The 20,161-nt window shown below is 37.7% G+C and overlaps 2 protein-coding genes across 4 annotated transcripts in view; one reads left to right on the forward strand and one right to left on the reverse strand.

Annotated features, from left to right (window-relative positions):
• Positions 1-2,501: 2,501 nt before the first annotated feature.
• On the forward strand, positions 2,502-10,301 carry paqr3a (progestin and adipoQ receptor family member IIIa). The gene is made up of 7 exons (XM_067438429.1): positions 2,502-2,965; positions 4,007-4,228; positions 4,405-4,567; positions 5,889-6,044; positions 8,080-8,277; positions 9,752-9,842; positions 10,061-10,301. Exons 2-7 carry the CDS (start codon positions 4,041-4,043, stop codon positions 10,201-10,203), a joined length of 939 nt encoding a protein of 312 aa, XP_067294530.1. The 5' UTR covers positions 2,502-2,965; positions 4,007-4,040; the 3' UTR covers positions 10,204-10,301.
• A 964-nt stretch (positions 10,302-11,265) lies between these two features.
• The window catches only part of bmp2k (BMP2 inducible kinase), a 48,678-nt gene continuing 39,782 nt past the window's right edge, over positions 11,266-20,161 (reverse strand). The window contains exons 14-16 of one of the 3 annotated variants that reach the window (XM_067438428.1): positions 18,953-19,107; positions 18,604-18,723; positions 11,266-13,840 (exon numbers count right to left, since the gene is read on the reverse strand). In XM_067438428.1, coding sequence (XP_067294529.1) covers positions 12,453-13,840; positions 18,604-18,723; positions 18,953-19,107 — 1,663 coding nt within the window. In that variant the 3' untranslated portion in view covers positions 11,266-12,452. Of the gene's footprint in view, positions 13,841-18,603; positions 18,724-18,952; positions 19,111-20,161 lie in introns of all 3 variants that reach the window. The other 2 variants (XM_067438427.1, XM_067438426.1) reach the window with 2 other exon arrangements.

Here is a 20,161-nt window from a genome sequence, read left to right on the forward strand (position 1 = left end):
GCTGAAATCTCTGATCATTGCCCCAATTGAAATCCTGTGAAGCAGAAAAAAAAATTTATGAACGCAATAAAAGACTGTTAGTAAACAGTTCAACTATTTCATGAGGTAACATGCTGTTCTTGGTAAAGTCAGATTTGTTATTTCATATGACTGAGTACTTAGTGATAACTAAATTATGCACAATTACTGCACATGCAATATGCAACCCCTTAAGAACCCCTATTCCTAAGTATTAACACTTTATTTTAAAGTGTTTTTGTTAGTTACATGTGGTTACTGTAGAAATAACTATGCAAATTATGCATAATTACATGCAACTAACCCTAAACCAATCCTTAACCCCTATAGTAAATTATTATTTATTTTTACTCAGTTATTAAATGTATAATTGCACATACTGACACCTTAAAATAATGTGCACTGTAAAAAAAATATTATGTCTCCGATTTAAAATGTTCTAAATTTTTCAGTTAGCCAAATTGATTTTCTGATGCAATTTAATTCACAGAAATTCAGTTTGGCCAACTAAAAAATTTGTTTAGTCACTAGAAAATGTTCAGTTGGAGACCTGAATTTTTTCACAGTGTGTAACCAATTATTATTACTCAGTATTTTAAATTAATGTATAATTACAGTGTAACACAGACACCTTAAACGAATCTGTAACCCAGTTACATAAGATTTATGTTCTTGTGAAATCTATAGATCTAAATAAGGGGCTCTTTGATTTTATTTAATGAAATTATGGCAGTAGCCTATTTCTCTTCTATTACATGCATGCGCACACATATGAGTAAATAGTAGGCTATATGTAATCTCTGGATAGGTAAAAAAACAAACAAACAATGAATTGGTTTAGTTATTCCTTTGAGGAAAAGCATGGCAAGTGGCATTTGAAACTGCATGTGGTCTTCTTTTTGCTAAAAAAACACAAAACTGCCTGTTCCGTTTTGCATCAAGGCCGGTGCAGTGGCCTGCTTGACTTCCCACTGTTCAGGAACTGGCGGCAAACTAGGTCTCGTCAGATGGCTCCGGAGCTCTCTCAAAGTGTCAGCTCCCCAAAATAGTCTTGTGACCAGACTACAGACACCAAACAAACAAAGGCACTCTGATCATGTATGTATCAGTCTGAGTGCTCCCGAAGCCTCCCTCCGTTCCCCGTATCGTGTTAATCAGTCTCCAGGGAGTGGGATCGGACACGACACACATCCTATTGGAGCAAAGTGTGGTGTCTCCCGCCTGCGAGCTGGACTTCGGTGCAGGTTGCAGTGGAAACGTTGATGTGCACCCTCTGTGTGGACGGCAAGGACAGAGGCACGGCGGCAGCAGATGTCTCGTGGCGGAGATTATAAATAAAAGCGACCAGAGCAGGGGAGCACTGACGGGCCTTAGCGAGGCCGCTGTCAGGGTGGCAATGTCTTTTACTCGCTGGATAGTTTCTCAGCGAGACACTTGGCCAACCTCTTCTAACAATGACTGTGTCCTTGTTATTGGACTTGATGCCTGCTCTTGGTTGGGGGCCATATCATGGGCACCAGTAGAGAACCGTGTGTGGCGGTTGGCTTGCTACAAGAAACATGAGGTTGAGAGGGCGAGATGTAATGGAAAAATGATTGAGTGTAAAGAGTTTGAAAAAGGTCCAGCTGTATGTAGAGTTGTACGGCGTCTACTCTGTGACTGGTTAAGTTCATTATAAATCCAGTCAGTAAGGTCAAGACTGTGAGACCTGTTTTTAAGATCAAATAAGACACTTCTAATTAAACGTCCTCTCAGTTCCCCCCAAAAAGGTTCAAATAAAAAAATATCAAATGTAAGGAAGCCTATTTCTGACACATAAAAATCATGCGAAATTATGACATAAAAAGCATGAATTATGACTTACTAAAACCAAGTTATATGAGATTAAATTGTAAATTATGATTTAAAAAAAAATCATAATTATGATAATAGCCTACATAAGTCTAATGATAACAACACAATTAATTTTTTTTTTGTTTTTTAGATTTTTATATAATAATTTTGGCTTTTTATATAATAAAGGTTTAGCCTACCAACGAACGCATGATTTTCATCTGGCAGAAATGGGCTTCCATACAAATGGACCGAAGAACAACCCAAACCATGGACGTTACATTTAATAATTTAGATGAAAGTATAGTAGCCTACCACAAACGTGATGGAACTCTTGCTGACATGGTGGATTTGCTGCAGTCAGGCAAATTGCCTTGGCATGCTGTTGACAGCCTGTTTAAGAATGAAGTGCTGAAAGGTGAATTAGGAGTGCTAATGAAGAACACACTCCCACTTGAGAAGGTAATTATCTTGGGTGTAATAGCTGAGGGAAGATTAAGTGTGATTCTAGCCCCAGAGGAGTATCACACAAGATTACACCTGAGATGTTTATGAAGAGAGAAAGTCTTCCTTAAAACGTGTTGACAGCAGTCTGCCACCTACAGGTCTCGGTCTCAATTCGGTCGACGAAATGAATGAAAAAGGGGTGCTATTGTGCCCTGCTGGTACTTTCAGTGGATAAACACTTCCAGAGTTCCAGTGATTAAACATTCAGCAGCAGGAAGGAATCATTTCGAATTCAACTCATAAACAGAGAACAAAGAACATTGTGTGACAGCCCCTTTTCTTGGATTGTGTTAAGTCAACAACAAAAAAGTTCATTTCTATTAAAATGTAAATTGTTATAAAATCGTATTATATTGAATGAGAGAGAATTTATTTAAAAAAAAATTAAATAAAAAAAATCACTGAATAGAAGACGGATTAATGCCTGAGGTTACATGTGACATGAAAAAAGCTCTCTATTAGCCTGTTAGCAGCTAATAACAAACAGTACAAATTCCTGCTGCTCTCACCGGGCTAACGTGAGTCTGAACATGGGAAATTAATATTACTCATGAGCCTTATAGACACAAGCGCGGATTCATCGATGCAGATATTTATCTGATCAATGGTAAGTTAAGGATTAAACGAATTTGAATAGGCTACGTTTCTGAAATAAACCGAAGAGATACAGTAAGTTAGATGTGATTAGCATTTAGCTGTTTACCAATTTTAGACAGTACTGTGAGTTTTATAACTAATTTAGCGATAAAGGTAATGCAAGTTATTTGGCTAGATAAGGTATTGATTTTGTTTAAATGAATAGTTTGATAGCTTAGCAGGTTTATACGCTGTTTGTGAGAGTATTTTGCTATAAGCTTTGTTTACTTGTTGGACAGAGACAGCCACGTCTGTTTCTGTAGCTCAATTTAAAGCTTTGTTTCATGCTATTTCACTACAGGTTTCGTTCTAAATAAGGTGTTACATTTGTATTTTACACAGCCCGATGCTTTGTTTTTTCAAAGTGGGCTAACATAGATGAACAAGCACTCCCATAGGACAAAACTAAAATTATTGCCATTGCTTTTTAACACATCTATTTTTAAATTAATAAAAATAAATGACTGCAATGTTATTTCTTTTTGTATTGCTACATTTTATTTTACCAGTAGTATGCAGTGTTATTTATTTAAAACCTTTTGTATAACATGTATATATTTTTGATTGCTCAGTTTTTATATTTTTAGTATGTTCTAATATTTTTGTTAGTTTTAGTGATTTAGTTATTTGCTGTTGTCATTAATATTATTTATTTTTTCTTCAATTTTATTGTATTGCTTTATTTCATTTTCTTGTGTTAATTTTAGTAGGCTACTTCAGCTTATTTCATTTTTTTTCATCTTGTATATTTATTTCAATTAATGAAAACTGAATAGTTTTAGCAATAACAGCTTATACTGATATTATGGCATTGCATTATCATTTAATATCCCTAAAACGTTCTGCCCTCAGATCATATGCTCAATACTTAATAAAATAAATAATGAAACATGCTACTAGAAGAGGTCAATTAAAACTATGGTATTTTATATAATTTTACAGCTGTGTCAACTTGTCACCACTGTCAGATATTTGTGAAAACTTACATCCAATACATTTTGTGTGTCTGTAGGACTCTGAGTGTGAGATTGGGTGACATTATCATCATGCCATCAGCAAAGGTGCTGAAGAATACCCAGTACATTGAATTGGGCAGTTACCAGTACTGGCCTGTTCTGGTGCCCAGAGGAATCCGCCTTTACACTTACGAGCAGGTGCCGGGATTCCTACGGGAAAATCCTTATATCACTGATGGCTACAGAGCCTATCTGACCTCTAGACTGTGCATTAAAAGGTAAGTTTATATGTAACCACATTAGTAAGTGTGTAATGCAGAGTATATTTTTTTCAATAGCAATATTCTTTTATTATATAATATAGAGGCATTGCTAAGCCTGTTTAGAGAAAAATCCAGAGCTATTGGAAGAAATGGTGATAAAGACGCCTGATATAATCTCACCTGTTTTGTAGCATTTTCATTCTGTCCAATGAGACTGTAAACATCTGGAGTCATCTGTTGGGGTTCTTCCTGTTCTTCATGCTGGGAGTGTATGACTTGTTGGTGGTGTTGCCGACGTTAGGAGCTTCCAGAGAAGATTATGTTATCTACTCTATAGGCCTCTTCTGCTTCCAGGTATGTCTGTGCTGCTTGCACTCAAAATAAGTAAAAATCTAAGCAGTTCAGAGGTGCATTAAAGGTGTGTTCACACTTGACATGTTTGGTTCGATTAAAACTAACGCTAGTGCAATTGCTTTGTTAGTGCGGTTCATTTGAACATGTGAACACTGCCATCTGAACCTTGGTGCGCACCAAACAAGCAGAACGAGACCGCTGAAAAGATGGGTCTCGAGCCGCTTCTAAATGAACTCTGGTGCGGTTCGAATGATGTATGAACGCAACACGGACCAAAGACATGTAAACAAACCAAAAAACAGGAAGTTGAGACCCTAAAAAGGACAGAATGCTTACGCATATCGGTAGTCACAATGTTGGCCATCACAGTTCAATAAAGGTTTCATAACCACATCTCCTCACAGCAGATTTGTGTGTGTGATGATGATGATCCCTGCCACTGTTTTGACTCCTTTACACATTTTATAAGCTCTTCACGAGTTTTCAGCTGCTCAAAATACCATCATATGCAGGGTATACACACACAACAAGTGCATTTATCACAGCACATAGCATTGTTTTGAATGTTTGATAAGTTCCGTCTCAAAATAGGCAATGTGTCATAAAAACCGACCAAGCAGGTTGTGAAAGTACCCCTATGCCTTTATGTTCGGTCATAATAATGCCATTCTGAATGCTAATAAAACCAGGACAAAATGTTTTTTGTTTTTTTTTGTCCGGAACAAACAAAACAAGCGAACCAAACTATAAATGTGAACGCACCCTTAATATTCTCTGTTTGAACTTGAATAGTTAAGACAGTAGTTAGCAGTGGATAAAGTGTTTTTTTTTTTTGGCACGACTAACCAATCATGTCTAACCATGGTTGCTTGTTTGGATCAGATCCATCATTTTCAATAAAAACTGATCTTAGATCAGCACTCTCAATCAAAAAGTCTTCCTATGATCCTTGGACTGTTTAATGCCTTTGCTAGCAGGCTTTCCACATTCACCGTTGCCTGGGTTTAGAGTTAAAACTTATGATTTTATCACCTAAACTCAGGCCCGTCTAATTCTAGATCTGTTGTCGGCTGCTCTCGTGCCATCGTTAATAGACAGAAATGGCAGCTTCTATCCTTGGCAGCCTTTCTCTAAGGCATCAGGATTAGGCAAAGTGCCTCTACAACACCCTTGCTTATTCTCTCATGAAGACGTAATTATAGCATCTTTGTTTGGCTGTATAGGTTCATCATGTGAGTTTGAGCTTGTGTACTGTAATGTCGATCTGCATATATGGCCTACACAATCGTCTGTATCTGAACACTTTATATCTTCTGCTCAGGTGTGCATGCTGTGTTCTGTGGGCTATCACCTGTTCTGCTGCCACCGATCCGAGAAAAACTGCCGCCGATGGATGGCACTGGACTATGCGGGAATCTCCATCGGAATCATTGGCTGTTACGTTCCAGGAGTTTTCTACGCATTCTACTGCAATAATGTACGTGCTGCTCCAGTCAAATACTCATTCACATAATTGCTCTCCATTAAAATATAGGTTACCTGTGTGCCTTTCTTAGGATGTATTATTTTTAGGACTTTATGAGGTTTCATTGTCTAATAGGCTAGCTTCCTGATGAAAAAGTAACTAGCATTGTGGATGTATTGTGAAATGAAGATGAATGGTCACTGTGTGGGAGTGCCGTTAGTCAAGACAATTGTCCCTTTGGGATCATTGAAGTGTACTGAACTGAGATAAACCATTCTGGCTTGGGTAGGTGGAGACGGTACTGGAGGCAGGCTTCCCATAACTTTATATATAAAGTAATAAGTGTTTATTGATGGAGTCTGATCCAAGTAGGACACATAGGGTTTCATAAGAAAGACACAAAGAGTCTCCACAGTGTGCAATAGGCAGTCATGGTCAATGTGGACAGGGGTAGATTAATTAGGTGGTTTGAGGTGCATCGTCCCTCAGTGGTCTCTAGCAGCAGATGGTTGGCCTGCTTTTGTTGTGGGCATATGTTACCTGTGCAACAGATACAGAGCAAGAGTTCACCTATTCCTGGGGAAAACAGTCTGGCGTGTGTGTGTGTGTGTGTATACTGTGTACTTGTTTATATTACATTGTGGGGACCAAATGTCCCCACAGTGTAATATAAACCTGAGATCACCTGCATTGTGGGGATCAGCCAGCGGTCCCCACAATGTAAACGGCCCCCACAATGTTTCATAAACATACTAATTCACAAAAATTCAGAATGTTTCCTGTGATGGGTAGATTTAGGGGCAGGGGAATGTAGGGGGACGGAATGTACAGTTTGTACAGTGTAAAATCCATTACGCCTATGGCAAAACACAATGTGTGTGTGTGTGTGTGTGTGTGTGTTTGCTGTGAATACTGCATAGAGAGACTGGTATTTGTTTAGTAAAGAAAAAGGGTCATTATTCTATTGGAGTGCACATTAACATTAATTCCTTTATCAGATGCTTTTATAAAAAGTGTCTGAAAAGAGTCATGCACCCAAAAAAGGATGCTTGTCGTAATTGACTCACCCTCATGTTGTTCTTAACATGCATGTCTACTCTTTTCTTCTAAAGAAGATATTTTAAAGAAGACTGGAATGCAAACAACATTGGACCACCCCACTGACTTTCATTATCCAACTAAAAACATTTTTAAAAATATCGTCTTTTGTGTTCCACCGAAGTAAGATAGGTTTGGAACAACATGAGTGTAAGTAGGCTAAATGACTCTTTTTGTGGTGAACTATTCCTTTAAAAATGAGGAAAAGTATGAACGATTTAATAGGAAAGTTGGAAGTGCAGACACCAGGAGCTGTCGCATGTTGACTTTTCCCATGAGATTACTGTAACACTATGGTAGATTATCTTTGATTATGTTGTATGATAGTTTATTCCTCCCTTCCTGTTATTTTGCACAATGGACCCCCTGTTGAGCGACTTTGTACTGCTTGTATAAAAACGACGAGGTGCCGCTTGGCGTGAAATCTTCTTTGTTTCAAGATTTTGGTGCAGTTTTCTGAAAGCTTGAATCTTGGAAATCCTGAGCAAGCTGATTGCTCTCGTCCCCTCTCCTCCCACTTGCTGTTTGCTGAGCACCAGCGCTTTTGGCCACGCTGCTCCACATGGTTCTCCCCACATATTGGAAGTGCTGGCTTATTGTGCCCCAGAATGCGGCAGAAATCTGCTCCAGCCCAAAGCAGATGGCCGTGTTCGTGGACCCACTCCGTCACTCCTGTTCCCCACCATATGACATTCACACGTGGGTGAGCCATCTCCACTCTCCCCCTGCCAAGTGTTTAGCTTTGCTTTTTGGATGACTACTCAATCAGCCAAGCGCCCCAAGAGAAAGAGAGACTGATTTCTCCATTGCTTTTTTTTTTTTTTTGTGCAATTTTTTTTCCCGTACAGCACAAGTGATTATTTTTTTTTGTCTGTGTTGTGCACATTAAGATGACTTCCATGTGTTTGTGGTTCATGTTGTTTTGTCTGGTTTGTGTAACTGTCTGTAGTACTGGCGGCAGGTGTACCTGGTAACCGTTCTGGCCATGATGTTGGCAGTGTTCTTCGCCCAGATACACCCTCATTACTTGACCAAGAAGTGGCAGAAGCTTCGCTCTGTTATATTCTGTGCTGTAGCGGGATACGGCCTAATCCCCACCTTTCATTGGATCTGGCTCAGTGGGGGTTTCAGCTCAGACATAGTCCAGGTAAGAGTCTACTTTACAATAAGGTTTCACTAGTTACTACATTAGTTATCATGAAACTAATAGTGAAGTGCACTTCTACAGCATGTTTTGATCTTTAATGCTAATTTCAACATTTACTAATGCATTATTAAAATCAAAAGTTGTATTTGGTAATCTTAGTTTATGCATTGTGAACTAATGTGAACAATATACAGCTGGATTTTTAACTAATGTTAACAAAGATTAACAAATACAGTAAGAAGTGTATTTCTCATGGTTAGTTAAGGGATAGTTCACCAAAAAATGAACATTAGCTCATGATTTACTCACCCTCAAGTCATCCTAGTGTATATGACATTCTTCTTTTTAGACGAATACAATCGTTATATTAAAAAACATATTTTTTCCGATCTTTATAATGGCAGTGAATGGCTATTTCTGTTTTGAAGCCCAAAAAAGTGCATCTATCCATCATAAATGTGCTCCACATGGTTCTGGGGGGTTACTAAAACGATGGATTTGTGTAAGAAAAATATCCATATTTTCTTCACAAAAAACTATTTTTATTGTGCTGAGTGCTCTATACTCTGCGCATCCGTGTTTGTAAAGCTTTAATAAAGGTATAGATATTTTTCTTCCATAAACGCATTGATTCGCTTCAGAAAGGACTGTAATGTGAATACAGCTAAATGTTTTCAGTATGTTCTGCCTTACAAGAGCAAACTGTACAGACATGCAATTTGTTTTTTTTTTCATTGAACAATGTCTTCAGTGCTTAATGGTAGGGTGACGTGCTGTTAGTCATTTTTGTTAGCTGTTGATTCATGACGCTGTATAATGTAACACTGGTTTAACTTATTTTTTTTACCATGTTGGTGATATTTTAGAATATGTATTTAGAGCTGAATAAACTTTCACTTTGTCCTTTTCAACATAAGTTGTAATGACAATTCTTTTAATGACATTGTCTTAGTAACGAAAACACATGGACTCATGATCTCCAATAGAAGCTTTTATTGCAATGGTAGAGTGTAGTATTATGTAAGAAAAAAAGAAATCCTGCAATCTTGGTGGAAACCTTTTTTTCTTTTCTTTTTAAAAAATAAATAAATATAACTCCGAATGTATTTGTCTGAAAGAAGAATATCTTCAGGCTTGTTCGAGATCCATTGGCGCTGCGCAGACCGATCAGTGTATGACATCAAAGTACCGCGAGAGAGATTCAAAAGCATAAGGAGTAGTTTGCTCTACAATCGTTCTCGTGGTACTTTGATGTCATATGCTGATCAGTCTGCGCAGCGCCAATAGATCTCGAACAAGCCTATATACACCCAGGATGACTTGAGGGTGAGCAAATCATGTGCTAATTTTTATTTTTTGGGTAAACTATCCCTTCAACAACCTTATTCTAAAGTGCTTCCACTTTGAGTATTTATATGCTAGTATGCATATTTTTAAGTACATCCATACACACCAAAATGTTTTTTTTTTTTAGGAATTTATTCCCAGAGTGCTGACAATGTATGTACTTGCTGTAGCTGCTATCATCTTCTACATGTCAAAAGTTCCAGAGCGTTATTTTCCAGGTAATGTAAAATGTAATATTTCTTATTATTTCAGCCTTCACATTTGGAGAGCCCATTGTGGCATTCTGACATAAAAGCAGGGCTGCATGTCACTTTTCAAAATTGATACTATATCCAAAGTAAGAATTTGTTTAGAGTGATGGACTAAACCAAAGGCCACACTTGCTTAATTTACCTCAGACAAGTTAATTAATGATTTAATGCTTTGTAATCTCTAGGTCAGCTGAACTACTTGGGCTCCAGCCATCAGGTCTGGCACATTCTGGTGGTGCTCATGTTCTACTGGTGGCATCAGTCTGCACTTTTCATAACCAACTACCGTCACTCTCACCCTTGCCCAGACTACCATCTTCGCTCCTAAAGGAATGTGGGATCAGAGGAACACCACTGAAGACTGTTGTATTTTAAATGATCTTTAAGCTGGAACGCATTCTGTTTTGAAATGTTATTGTGAGGTGTATTTTTATACATTTTTGTATAAGTGCCTAGATGTGTCAGTCTAAATAAACATTATTGGCACTTGATAAGGTAAGCAATGTTAGGCTTTTAAAAGCAATTTTGAAGATCAAGGTTAAGCAACATTTTAAAGCATCAGCATGCAGGGGTTTATACATGTCTAAAGTATTCTTGGGTAAAATGCAGATTATGTGGGATAAAACATTCAGTTCTATATCTGTTCAACTGTATTTGTGTTTTACTGTTAGTATTTGAACCTAATATTCAACGATTCACAAGCTTAACAGTACCACATTTTGATTTGTTTTGGGTTTGTGCGACTGAATTTTTAAATAAATGTATACTATGTACTAAAAAAAACCTGTAATAAAGTCTAAATGAGACTGTTATATAGTCTTGTTTACAACATTGAATAAACCAAAGAGATTAGCACGTCTTAAAATTGTGAAAATCGTATTTTGCAAGTTGCCGCACAGCAGTGCCATGTTGTCAATACACGCATCAGGATTGTTTGTAATAGTGTTAGCTTATATTGTTTCGTTTATCTTTACTAATAATGGCAATTTAAAAATTCTCATGAAATTGTTTTACACTGTATTTCATTTCAGCAGTTTGTAATCTCAGTACAACTATTGAATCATAAAGTTAGGACTAATGTGAATACAGCTACATGTTTTCAGTACATTTTCTGCCTTACAACAGCAAACTGTACAGCCATGCAATAGTATCATTTTTTTCATAGAACAATGAGTCTTAAGTTATTAATGGTAGGATGGTTTGTTAGCTGTTGATACATGACGCTGTATAATGTAACACTGGTTTAACTTATTTTTTTCTTACCACGTTGGTAATATGTTGGGATATGCGTTGAGCTGAATAAACGTTCACTTTGTCCTTTTCAACATAAGTTGTAATGACAATTATTTTCATGACGTCTGAGTGAGGAAAAAAACATGGACTCAAGATCTCCAAAAGAAGCCTTTATTGCATTATTAGAGTGTAGTATTATGTAAGAAAAAAAGAAAGAAATCTTGCAATGTTACAAAAAAACGTTTTTTTTTTTTGGTCTTGAATGATTCAACTGCAGATTTTCAGTGGCGACAAATGTATCTAAATGGCCCTTTTCATCATTTACATTATATACCCTTCACGCGCCATACCTTTAGCGACTAAAATTTATTTTTAAAAATTTCGTCAAACAAATGACTGGTATATAAATACACAACTTACTTTAGCACGTTCTTTTCCCTTTCTACGAGAGCTCTAATTCACGATTGTAGATAAACGGTAAGTACATACAGACGTAGTGGAACATCTGATTATTGATTACGCCAAAGATGTAAGGTTATGCTTGGGGAATTATTTCTACAAAATCATAATACAAACAACGACAGTTAGAACAATATTGTCCAATAAACGGCAACTTCACTGGTGTGGTCAATTTACTAAAAGGAAAATAAGTCCCTTTTAATATATGTAGGAAGGACACTGTCACAATATAAGAATTTAAAATATTGAATGCACTTAATGTAAAAAATAGGCATAAAATGGTCTTATGTGAATGACTTTAAAATGGAGAATGCCTACACTCAGATCATTCCATTCACAAAACAGGCTACAGCCATTGTGTATTTGAGGTACTGTTAAACAGGGCAGGGAATACCCAGATAAGGCTTCATGGTGTTCATGTTGGTAGACAGGAGTTTTACCAACTCAGTGGTCAACGATGGAGTACAAACTTAATCAAAACACTGTACTAAATTGGCATTTTTCCTCTAAATCCTATTCAAATTAAGGATTATACACACATCTCTGACATTTTTTATTTACTTTTACTGAGCACAGCGCTTATTGTAATGCAGCATAGAAGGCTTTCTAGCGCTTAAAGGCTAAAGAATATGCTTCAAAAGCATCCATAAACCACAGGTTTAAGTCACTAAAAGTAAAAGAAGTGTTACAGCTGTGCAGTTAGGTATTAAAATACTTCAAAAACTACAAAAGTTGAATGTTATCTAATTTAAAGGCCTGCGTCCCAATGGACTGCACAGATCACATCACAAAGCTGCTGCCCGTTGAAGACATTTCAAAAGGCTGCAAGTACTTTGTATAATGTAGCAGTGTGAGTGTGTGTGTGTGTGCCGGAAGACAAGACATTCACTGCTTTGAGGGGAAAGGTGCTGCTCCAAAAGGGTCGAGATCAATTTGTGGGGTTTGCGGAGCTCCACTTTGGACCACCATTTCTGTGAAAGGTACAGCTCCAAAGTCATCGATCTTATTTCCGTCAAACACGCTGTGCAGGGAGCTGGTCCTCTGCCTGCTATTGGTTGAGTTGATCTCACTTTTGTTGTCTCCCAAGCTCTGGTGCTGACTGTGTCGAGTGCCATCTTGCGGATGGAAAGGCTTGGCTCCAAACGGATCCAACAAGACCTCCTCTGGTGGCAGCGCAGCTCCTTTTTCCATCACCTCGCCCAGGGAAATACTGATGTTCTCTTTGGAGTCGGATGTGCTGAGGAACTCGTTGCTGCTCTGCGAGTCCCGTCTGCCTACCTTCTTGTGCCGTCGCACCCGTTCGGGGGTACGGAAACTGGGCTTGTTGCTCTTCCTGCCTGCAGTGGGTGTGCTATGGTGTCGCTTCCCATTGCTGCCACTGGCCTCTTGTTTGGTTCGCCTTTGCCGTGAGGAGAGTTTTTGAAGGCTGCGCTGCTTCTGCCTCTGTTGGGGACTAGCTGATTCATCGAAAGGTGTCGGGCCAAAAACGTCCTCCTGGTTCTCGGAGGGTGGTATTACGTGGCCGGGGTGGAAAGGTGAGAACCCGAATACATCCACGATGTCGGGGGAAATGGGTGGCGTCTGGCCGCTGGGTCCATCACCACTCCTGCTGGACCTGGATAGGTTTCTGTTGAAAGGAGCTTTGGTGAATACGTCAGGCTCTTCCACAGAGTTCTCCTGGCTCGCCTGTCTAAAAGGGGCTTTGGCAAAAATATCTGTGTTCTCTGGTGACATTCTGGGCTGACCACTGCCAACAAAAGGAACAGCACCAAATACATCCATAATGCTCGTGGCAGGCATGGCGACACTTGGCGAATTGGGAGGAATGATCACACTGGCTCCAGATTCAGCTTTCACATTTCCCGGAGCGAAAACCGCAGCCTTCTCCTCCGACAGCCTATGTTTTGCTTTCCTAGATTCACAATCCGAGTCTGAGCTGTGTTTGTCTTCCTCTTCCTCAATTTCTTCCTCGGAGTCCATGAGTAACGGCCTCTGACCCAGGTTCTCAGGTTCGGTGTCTTCATGTTCACTGTTGAGACCTTCCTCCTCTTCGGCCTCCTCTTCTTCACTACTTTTAGGAGAGGGAGGATCTGACTCAAAATCACTGTCTGATTCCTCGCCTGCTTTCTGAGGCAGCGAACTAGTGGAGCTACTTTTTTTTGTAATTTTGTGCTCCTTGACAGATGGCAGGGTTGTGTCTTGCATGTCTGGAACAGCCACAGCAACAATGGGCTTCTCAACTGGATGCTCCGCTGTCAGCCCACCAGCTCCTGCTAAATGAACACACAAAGTTGACAGTGAATGTCTGATCTACACAGCATGTCAATTTTAAGATGCTCTTAGTGGGACCAGTGCCTGCAGTTCTCCCATAGAAAATGCAGACAATTTGTCACATAAAAGCTACGGCAGAAGGTTTAAATATAACAGTAAATTAAATGGTGAGTACAAAAGTGTTTGGTTAAAAAACTGAAACTAAGAGAAAATTATTCATTAAAAAAAATTGAAAAATTAAATCAAATACCTTTTCATGACTTGCAACAAATTTTAACACAATATGCACTATATAGTAATAACACTAAATCAGTGCATTACACTTGACAGTTCCAAAATATAAAAACAAGTACATTAAGAGAAACTAGAAGACTATAAATTGACAATGATAGAACTATAAAATGATGATAAAAAGCAATTGAAAGACAAACAAAAAATTCTAAAGTATAATAACCCTGGTCAAAAAAAGCATCATTGTACAATGCACTTAAAGCTATAATTATAATTTTATTCTCAATTTGTTAGTGTAATGATGTTTTATATCCTATATGAAGTAATTTTACAATTGCAAATTTTCGGACAAGGCAAATATGAAAGTGTTGAAAAACTATTACATTTCATTCTAAAAATGTACCCTCAAACAAGATTTTGTGATTTTTATTTTACTGAAACGGATCATAGATCACAGACATTAAAACTGAAATACACTATTTATTATTTGTTCCTCAAGTAATTAGTTTAAGCTAGTGTATCTTGCTACATCATATCACAATATTTGTCAACATGTATAATTATTGAGATATTTGTCTAATTTAAAAAAGAGTGAAATTCTCGACATGCTTAGGCACTGCCATCCTCCCCCTGCTGAGCAGGCAGAGCTGTGGATCTGTTATCATCAAATCCATCCAAACTGGCAGAGCTAGACACAGGATTAGCCAAACCCAGTTCTATGTATATGATAAAGTCCAAAAATATATAAATATAACCAAGTTAAATAACTAATTAAATAACAACAACTTCTACAATTATTATAGTTAACAGTGGCTGGTGTATAGAGAAGAGAAATTACAGCACTGGAGAAACGAAGCTGTGGTGCTTTTTTCGAAGAAATCTGAAGCTTAGAGGGGGAAAAAAAATATACGAGCAGACTGTTTAGCCTGTCCGGATTACAACACATCTAATCACGCCTACCTCCTGGAATACAACAATCCACAGCATGGCATAATGGAACATCCTTAATCATATAAGAAGATCGTAACCAGAAGAAGAATATTGAGTGTTCTTTTCCAGGCCCATCCGATTACATGCTGATGACGGCTCTAGTAAAAAGGCCAGAGCAAGTAATGTCGAAGCATGTGGATGTCCAGACCTCTCCCTGCTTTGCTTGAATAAGGAACATAATGGAAATGTCACATTGCTCTGAAAGCCACATATCCATCCAGTGGATTACCCAGACCTCCCTTCACCCAGCTCAGCAGATGCTAAGCTGATTGTCTTTCTTTCTTCACAATGCAAACGATTTACGGACAGTCGGCTATGCTTCAATAGTTTGTTGTCTCTAACCTCGAGTTCATAAAGAGAGATTGTTTATTCCATTGTTTAAAAGCCATTTTAATAAGCGTCCCCCTCTGAAGACCAATTACCTGCTAAATAAGGTTTAAGTTTATTGAGGTCCTCATATGGAATCATATGCTTGGCATATATTATACTTAAGGGTGTTTACAAAATCAAATTTAAAACGAGATACTCCAATAGGGTCCCATTTAACCTTCTTTCCAGAAAGGCTACATTGCATGCAAGCTTTTCACTGTTAAAGGGGGGTTATGTAGTCTTGCAAGATTCATTCATTATTCAGACCACCAACCTTTCGCTGTCCATTTGACATATTCTAAACAAAATTTATATTTAATTGTATATAATATGTACATTTATTGTTAGCATTAAAGTTAAATGTTAAAATGTAATTTAAATTAAATTAATACCTGGGTTTGGCATGTGACACAGTTGACCCCCCAAAAAAGAGAGGTCAGTGACAAGGTCACTTAAGTAGCAGTCTTTATCCCTTGTATATCAAATTTTTAACATTTTGCTTTTTCAAAATAAAAAATGAAATAGATCAATGTCATTCAGTTTAGAATAAATTGTTAGACAAAGACAGCCATGGTATTATATAATAGGAAGAACATCTTGCTCTCGTGGTATAAAGGTGGAAGACGTCAGAACTTTTTATTCTCAAAGCATTAGTCAAATGCTCCTGATATGAGGTTCTATAACAAACATCAACAAATGTAACATTGCTTTTAAATAAGCTTTATTTATAATTAGCATTGTATAAAGAAACATACATTATGATACATGATATGATAGTATTTACATCAGTTTGTCAACTGCAGACTGAACATTAACAGCTTTGCAACTGATGCTGTATATTTGCAAGTATGTACAGATGCGATGTCACCGAGGAATGGTGGGGCTATGAACTTTTGTCATCTACAGGAACATATGCAACAAAACAAACAGTGTGTTACACAGCTCGGACACCGGTACCATGATCTCTGGGGCAACATAAGGCATGAATATTAAAAGCTGTTATATGAGAAACTATATGTATTGGCGTCAACAAAACTATTAAGAAATATTAAAACAAAAGTAACCTACAACTCCAATATGCAAGTGGATTTAGTCAGTCATTCTCAACAGATGTTCTGCTTACACTTGCTTAATTACAATATGGCTCAATAGACTTTTAATACAAGTTGTGTGTTCACAAATATAACTGTCCACCAATATCCCACTCCATCAAGATGTCTCTGAAAATGGCTGTCTTTATCTAATACAAAATGGTAACAAGCACATTAAACTTAAAAAAAAAGCAAACAAAAAAAATAATGTTACCAAATGTGTTCTGATAAAGCAAAGTAACTTGAGTGGGTGATGAGATGAATGAGTACATAAAATTAGGAATCCAGAACAAGGATTCGCTAAACTTTATGGTCAACTTACCGTTGGGAAAACAAAGGTTTGGTAAACATTATGGTGAGCCCTTATGTAAACTATTACTAAATGCACAGACACAGTACCTCTAAATGCATGTGACATTTTCCATTAATTAAGGCTCAATGCTGCCAATATGAGCGAGACAGCAACAAATGGCATGTGATATGTCTGCGGTGTGGTTACCAGTGCTAACATGTAAAAAGGCTCATCATACATTATTAGACATAGCGTTTTCTAAGAAAAACATAATCTGTGACCAGAAGAGTTCTAGCATAGGCTACATAATAAGAAGACATCACATTATGCAAAAGAATGAAAAAAAGGGCTGCCAACTCTTAGTTGCTTCTGTAGATGCAACAGTTTCTGATTATTCGGCTAACCTCCCTCAAGTTAACCTGCCAATGTTCCCTAAATTGGCAACTTAAAGTATCTTCACAGTAAATTACAGAAAGGAAAAACAAGTCTCAATGAGGAATTTAAAGCCAACTCTAACACTGGAAGAGAGAGACTTGCGTTCAAATCCATGAAAAATTGGCATGTTTACAAGTAAACAAAATGAATATGAGGATCGCTGAAATTTTCTATGGTCTGAGGTCCATAGAAATTGTACCTGAGAAGTTTTGGCACTCGCTGTTGCTATCAACAACTTGCTATCAAGCACATAATAACTGATCTGAAGTAAAGAAAAAATATATATCTAGTAAGTTGAAAATTAGGTTGCTCAAGAATCTGAAAATCTATTCTATCATGCCAACCTGAAGCCTAAATGCCAAAATATTAGAAAAAAAGAAAGAAAATTCCCTTAAACTCTTACATTTTCTTCTCCTAGCTAAAGGAAAACCACTTTTTCTGCTCTGTTCATTATAAACATATTAACATAAAAATATGGTTCCTGAGAGAAAAAAAATCTAAACTGACAAAGCAGAGTACAATCCACACTGACAATGAGATTGGACTTGCACATACATCCCCATTAACACTACACCACGATATATAGAGTTATACTATAAGAGTTAGCCCAAACTATTAAAACTTAACCTATTAAAATATTTTTTAAAAGATGGACATGTGAAAAGAAAGAGCATAGCATACATTTACAAATATAATGTTGCAAGTGCACAGACAAACAAAAGCTAAAAAAATTACAAATAATGAAAGAAAAGAATAATAATTAAAAAAAAAAAAATACACGGCATGACAAAAAGCATGGAGATACTATAAAGCTGTGGTTTTGTGAAGTATAAATAAATCCCTAGAAGAAAATAAACACTTAAACCAACATATCATGTGAGTCTAGATTTCTTATCTCCTATAGTTCCAGATGTATTATTTTATAATCTGCAAATTCGCTCTATTTCTATGCTTGCATTTTACTGTTTTACTGTCTTATTTCTATATAATATCTAAATCTATGCATGTACCAGATATATAGTGTCTTATTTAATTCTTATCATATGAACAGTGAGAAATGAAATCAAAAACAGTTTTCTAAGACATTTATGGTTTGTTAAAATGACAAGATTGTAACTGTCTAAATGTATATATTTAAAGGGGTTAAAGGAATAAATGGTAATATTGATTCTGTTTGTCTCCCGGCTCCAAATGGGACCGCGATATGTGGTGTAGAGGTGCCACATCCAGCGAGTAGAGAGACAGAAAGAGGTTTCGGGAAGAGCAGGAATAGGGGAGCACAGATATGAGGAGAGAGGAGGACGGTAAACAGGGAACTTTGGTGAGGGTCCTTTGACAGCCGGCTGCTAGAACTTGCCTGCGTTGGCCAGGAAGGGCACAGAGCCAAACGGATCCTCAGGGAGTGAGGGCTGCAGTACCGGCTGCTGTCTGTCTATGCTGCAGGCCTCCATGCTGACAGATCGCTCTACTGGCTTTTCTATGGGGAAGACGACACATAGAAAGTGTTAATGTAGCAATAAAAGCAGGGTGCGTATGCCCTCTGCTGGAGAGGGTGTGGAATACTAGAAGAGGATAGATGAATGGATGCATTTCTAAAAAGGACTCAAAAAAAGAGCGATGGAGAGAAGTGCATTGAGAGCCACTGAGACATTTACAATGGTCAGGATCTTAAAAACAAAAAATAAAAAACACACAGAGACACTTGCTTGCTCTCAGAAGGTCAAACTCTCGATCAAGAAGCTCCTCTTCTGTGAGTTTGGAGAAATTGTCTTCTCCAAATGGGTTCCATCCAGACATATCAGGAGGGTTATTGACAGTCTGAGGAGAAGGGCTTAAGACCTCCACAGTGGACACTGGGTTTCTACTACAACAGAAAAAAGAGAAATGACAGACATTTAAATAGTTGTACTCTAAAGGGCACTGGTTTATCATTCTAATATGATGATTTAATGCTCAAGAAACATTTATGACTATTATCTATGTTGAACAGTTGTGTAAAAAATTGTTTTGGGGGATTCTTTGATGAATATAAAGTTTAAAAGAACAGCTTCTTTTCCTTTCGGCTGTCCCCTTTAGGGGTCGCCACAGCGAATCATCTGCTTCCATCTAGTCCAATCCTGTGTATCCTCTTTTCTCAGACCGACTGCCTTCATATCCTCCTTTACTACATCCATACACCTCCTCTTTGGTCTTCCTCTTGACCTCCTGCCTGGCAGCTCCAACCTCAGCATCCTTTTACTGATATATTCACTCTCCCTCCTCTGAACATGTCCTCTAACTTTGTCTCCAAAACATCTCACATGTGCTGTCCCTCTGATGTACTCATTCCTGATCCTATCCATCCTCAACACTCCCAAAAAGAACCTCAACATCTTCAGCTCTGCTACCTCTAGATCTTCCTCCTGTCTTTTCCTCAGTGCAAACGTCTCCAAACCATACAACATCGCTGGTCTCACTACTGTCCTGTACACCTTTCCTTTCATTCTTGCTGGTACACAACAGACCTGGCACTTTTCTCCACCTATTCCAACCTGCCTGCACACGCTTCTTCACCTCTTTTCCACACTCCCCATTGCTCTGGACTGTTGACCCTAAGTACTTAAAATCCTGCACATTCTTTATCTCTTCTCCCTGTAAAGTTCAAAAAAGTTCAAAAGAACAGCATTTATCTCAAATATAAAGCTTTTGCAACATTATAAATGTCTATACTGTCACTTGATCAATTGAATGAATCCCTGCTAAATAAATTGCGTATGCATCCCTGCGAAATATTAATTTCTTTCTTTCCATAATAAAATAACACTCGTACACTCAAAAATTCATTTAAATGGTAGGACAATGTTACAAGAGCTTTTTATTTCAGATCAATACTGTTCTTTTGAACTTTCTATTCATCAAAGAATCCAATTTTTTTT

This window comes from Pseudorasbora parva, chromosome 3 (assembly GCF_024679245.1).
Source record: "Pseudorasbora parva isolate DD20220531a chromosome 3, ASM2467924v1, whole genome shotgun sequence".
Taxonomy (NCBI): domain Eukaryota; kingdom Metazoa; phylum Chordata; class Actinopteri; order Cypriniformes; family Gobionidae; genus Pseudorasbora; species Pseudorasbora parva.